General features: G+C 40.6%; 1 protein-coding gene across 1 annotated transcript; it reads left to right on the top strand.

Annotated features, from left to right (window-relative positions):
• Positions 1 to 219: 219 nt before the first annotated feature.
• CSUI_010919 (wd g-beta repeat-containing protein) lies at positions 220 to 4,280 on the top strand (the record flags this gene model as incomplete). The annotated part of the gene is made up of 5 exons (XM_068071020.1): positions 220 to 274; positions 1,045 to 1,228; positions 1,513 to 1,763; positions 2,718 to 2,975; positions 4,272 to 4,280. Coding segments are annotated over 5 exons (753 nt in total), but the record flags the coding sequence as incomplete, so codon positions are not given.
• Between the last annotated feature and the right edge of the window lie 724 nt (positions 4,281 to 5,004).

The raw sequence follows: 5,004 nt of genomic DNA, 5'->3' as shown, positions 1-5,004 counted from the left end.
GAATAGAAAGAGAGGGAGGGCAACAACCGTCTATATAGATGCATTAGAACAAGAAGAAGTCTGCCTGTCTTTCTTTCTTCATGGAGGAATAATCTCCTGTCCTATCTCTCTTTCTTATCTCTTTCTTTTCTTACCTCTTCTCTATCTCCTTCTTTCTTTCTTATCTCTTTCTTTCTCTATCTCTTTCTGTCTTATCTCTTTCTTTCCTTCTTTTCGTAGGGACATCTGGATACGGCGAGTTAAATACGTTCTGCGTGGTCGCACCTCATCGCAGGTGCAAAAAAGTCCGAAGTGACGCACGAAACACAAAGAAGATAAAGACATCAAAAGAAGAATTAAAAGAAGAAGAAGAAAAAGGAACAGCCACTTGTATAGAAATCCTGCTGGGTGAATGGGGGATAGAAAGCTATCTATCTCAATCGATCGCAGCAAGCAACAGCATGCACAGATGATACACATACAGCAAGTCTTCATACTCTCACACATCCAACGCTTCAGTGAAGACACGCTATCTATCTATCTATCTATCTTCACTATATACAAGTATCTATCCATCTATCTATCTTTAATCTATCTATCTATCTTTAATCTATCTATATGTCTTCAATCTACCTATCTTTAACCTATCTGCATGTCTGCATCTGTATCTGTCTGTGCATTTCTCTCATACACTTTGCCTTTTCATGTATATATTTTATATTCATGTACATATGCATCTATATCTATATATATAAGAGGTGTAGTCAGTATGCTGTACGTTGAAACTTAGTGCGTGTCTCTACATGTATAACACTAGGTGCTGAAAGGTTTGCGTCTCCACTCATCAGCAGTCTAAGCACGCAATAGCTAGCTAGATATGTATATATATATATATATATATGTCTGTATGTATCTTACTTTGCATGTCTATAGAATGTTTATGTGTCTCTGTATCGATGGCTTTCCTCCAAGGAGGAGTCTTTTTCCTAGGCTATTTCTATTTCGTTGTGTTGACAATTTCCACATCTGACTGTGTCTGTATGTCTCTACATTTTGCTTGTGTAGGATAGCTACAGGAAGCACTAGGCTTGATGTGTATGAATATACAGCAGCTAGGAATGAAGCCGTCTTCGTTACAGAGCCCCAAGGATGTACAGACGCTGTCTTTTGCTCCGAATATAACACGATTCTCACAGCTGCCAAACACAAAATTCAATCCTGGAATGCAGAGACAGGTGTCCCTGGGAAGGTATGTCCGTACATCCATCTATCTATCTATCTCTCTATCTTGAATTGATCTAGCTATCTTTGGTATAGTTGTCTTTAATCTACCTATCTATCTGTCCTCTATCTAGAAATAGGTACAGATGAAGATAGCTAGATAGATGGATAGAGACATTAAAGATAGATTAAAGATAGATAGATCAAAGATAGATTCAAAGTAGATTATTAATAGAGAGAGTGTATATGTTTGAGGTGTTTCTTTTTCTTTGTTATCCCCTTTTGTTTGTGTAATGTTCTTTTTCTTCTTAGGTTTTCCATGAAGTGGAGGAGGAGGAGGTGGATATAACTGCAGTGAGCCTAGATATTCGAGGCCGTCGTGTGTATACAGGAGATTCCTCGGGAGGTGTATCTGTCTTTGACGCTTTGACGGGTAGTTTTCTTAAGCATTTGTCTCGACATCCATGTGATATATCCGTCATCCAAGTTTGGAGAGATTCTCTCAATCTTCTCTCTGCTTCCTGCGACGGTCTTGTCCTTCTTCAGGAACAAACCCTTGATGCGTAAGTAGACAATTCACAAGGAGAACGAGAAATCTCATGAAGAAAATGCATGCACTGCTTAGGCTTTGAAAGAAAAACCGACAGATCCACATTCGCAGAGATACATATTCACAGAGACAGAGAGAGAGAAAGTAGTCATATTGGTTGAGTACGTAGATATAGATAGTCAGAGAGAGAGAGAGAGAGGGAGAGGTGTATGTACACCTGGATCTGCATGTAGGTTTGTATGGGGTTTGTAGGGGACGCGGCTGTATGTAGAGTGACGAGAGAGAAGCCGGATCGTGTATATTTAGTAGGAGTAGTAGGAGATGACAACATTGCGTTGAAGGGTCTCTATTTAAAGTTAGGTGATATTCAGGAGCTTCCATAACCTAGGACGTACAAGAGGCGTCATACATTATCAGTCATACATCTGCACGTTAGCTCTCTCTCTTTATAAATCTCTATGTAGAGCATATGTCGGGATAGGAGAGAAGTTTGTTTGAGAGAAACAACTATGTATGATATATATATATGTATATATATGTATATATGTGTATGTGAGGTGTATGTACTCTTCACATACAAGTAAGGTGTACGGAAGAGATCTTTCTTTTTGCTTCTTTTCTTGAATACTTTTACCATTCCTACTTATCTCGCACAATCTACGAGTTTCTACGTATTTCCCCACCTACCCATCTATATAATTATCGAAAGCTGTATACATCTATCTACCTATCTATCTGTATCCTCTCTATCTCCTTTCATATATCGTGAAAGGGCTTCTTTCTTTCTGTATGTATGTCTGTATATACATATATGCTGAGACGGGTCATGAATCTCGTGTGTAGGCTTTTGTCATTGTCTACATACTCCTACTCCCGAGAGATGTCTCTTCTTGTCTCTCTTACTCCTCTCGATGATCTTTTCTTTTCTGCCGATCTTTCTCTTCTTCTTTTTCTGTTAATTCTTCAGAGGTTCGTTTCTCCCCTCATCCTCTACGACAGATGCTTCCTCTGCTTCGTCTTCCTCTACCTCTTCTTGTACTACTACTACAGGACGAGGAGGTTCTCTAACTGACTGCGTTCGTTACCGGGCCCATCTAGGTGTGGATGGAGTGAGGTGTATGGCTGTTGCCGCCTCTCTCGAAATTGTCGCATGCGGATCAGGAATGTCTGTTCATCTTCTCTGTCTCAGGACACTACGAAAAGAAGCTACGATCTCTCCTTCCAGGTATGATTCTCGATTAAACGCATGCATCTGAAACTTTCATCTTCTCATACAAGCAAACAGCACTTATCTATCTAGCGAGATAGCTACACATCTACCTTTGGCTATCAATCTATCTATAGCTCTCTCTCAGTTGCTATTTATCTATCCGCCTATCTGCATACCTATCTATGTATCTATGTCTGTAGATTCTTCTGCATCTTTACTGCTGTATATATGCAATATTGATCTATCTGCCTACTATCTAAGACTTTGACTAGCATTCCCCTATCATGCAAGTGCCACTTGACTACGCCTCGATGTACGAACATCGATGTAAGAGTCTATATGTACGTATATATGAATATACATGCATGTGTCTAGGGAGATATATCTATGTATGAATATATATATATATACGCATATGTATGTATATGTATGTATATGTATGTATGTATACCTTGGTGTTGCTATACACGGAGACGCTTTCCTTCTTGTAGTTGACTTTTGACACGGAGAAGTTGAAGAAGGGACGTCGTCGTCATTTTTCGTATCAAATTACCATACCATGCATTCTTCTTCTTTCGCTTCTCCTCCCTTCTCTCTTCAAGCATCTCGATATGTCCACATGTGCCTGCCTGTCCCTACCTATGGCATTTGAATGAATGAAGAAGCAGAATTGTCGCTTTCTAAGTCTATTTACACCTATCTCTCCTTTTCTTCTCCCCGTCTTCTTGTTCCTCTTTCTCTTCTTCTTCTTCCTACTATCTTTCTATACAAACCCAAGCACCTTCCTACACCTCTTTACTTGCCTGTATCTCTCTCTCTTACATTCTTGGGACAGCACGCCATATTTTTCGACACCTTCTCTTCTTCTTTCCTTCTCTTCTTTTCTTCTTCTTGTCGACCCTCCGATATTCTCTGATTCGCCTTAAGCTTTTCTTACCATAGCTGTAGATACACTCAGGACAGACGTGTCCCTATCTATCGAAATCTCTTGTGTTTATCTTCCCTTCCCAGCGAAAACACCCCTCCCGATGAATCTTCTTCAAGTCTTGATCTCTCTTCTCTTCTTCTCTCTCCCTCTTTTTCATAACAAGTCTGTGCATATGCATAAGACAATCACCTCTCTGGTGTATGTACACCTGTGAAGGAGACCCCCCTCCTCGTTATCTTCTCCACTGCAACTTTCTTGCCCCACAGTTTCTTCTTTCACCCCCAGTAGCAAACTAGGTAGACGTCTTTCCTCATCCTTCTTTCTTCTTCTTTTTCATCTGTCTCTTCTTTCTCTCCCTGTCCGGGGTCATGCGATTGTCTCAGCGTCTCGGTGACAAGTGTCGACTTCTTTGAAACTCTCAATCTTCTTGCTGTGGCAGACCAAGGTAAAGGACAGAAACAAGAAAAAGAATCTCCACTCCCTTTCCTTCTCTTCTCTTCTCTTCTTTTCTCTTCATAAGTAGCACTTATAGAGGGAAGTAGTAGCCTAGATCGATGTCTTGGGTAGTGAGAGGCTGCATGGTAATAAGCACAAGAGTAGAATCTCGAACTCTACCCCTGCCGCAGGTAAAGACGACTTCTATTGGCTCGTGTGTCGCAAGCAACCCTTACGGTAGAGACAACAAGGAGGAGGAGGAGGAGGAAGAAGAAGAAGAGTGTCTTTACACACCTCATACACATCAGACGCTTTGCATCGGAGACATATCTGGATATATAGGTATAGTAGGAGAAGTCTTTGTGTTTGAAGATGTACGTATGTATATGTATGTATTTTGGCATGCAATTGATCTGAACGAGATCTAGAGTGACAGTTAAACTTTCTGATAAGATAAAGCTCGAGGCTGCTCTGACTTTTGTCTTTTCGGTCTTCTTCTCATCTCTCTTCACACGTTCTTTCTCCTTAAGTCTCCCGCCGTGATCTCTTCTTCTCTGACACTCCTTTCTACCTCCCCTCTCCGAAACCTTTCATCTTTCTCCTTCTTCCTCTTCTTCTTTGTCTATGTGGTTTCTCTTTGTCATCTCCCTCTTCTCTACCTATCTATCTATGTATGTCTAT

Source organism: Cystoisospora suis (genome assembly GCF_002600585.1).
Source record: "Cystoisospora suis strain Wien I chromosome Unknown contig_8873, whole genome shotgun sequence".
Lineage (NCBI taxonomy): Eukaryota > Apicomplexa > Conoidasida > Eucoccidiorida > Sarcocystidae > Cystoisospora > Cystoisospora suis.
Note: the sequence above shows the minus strand (reverse complement) of the source record. Positions and strands in the feature narration are given on the sequence as shown.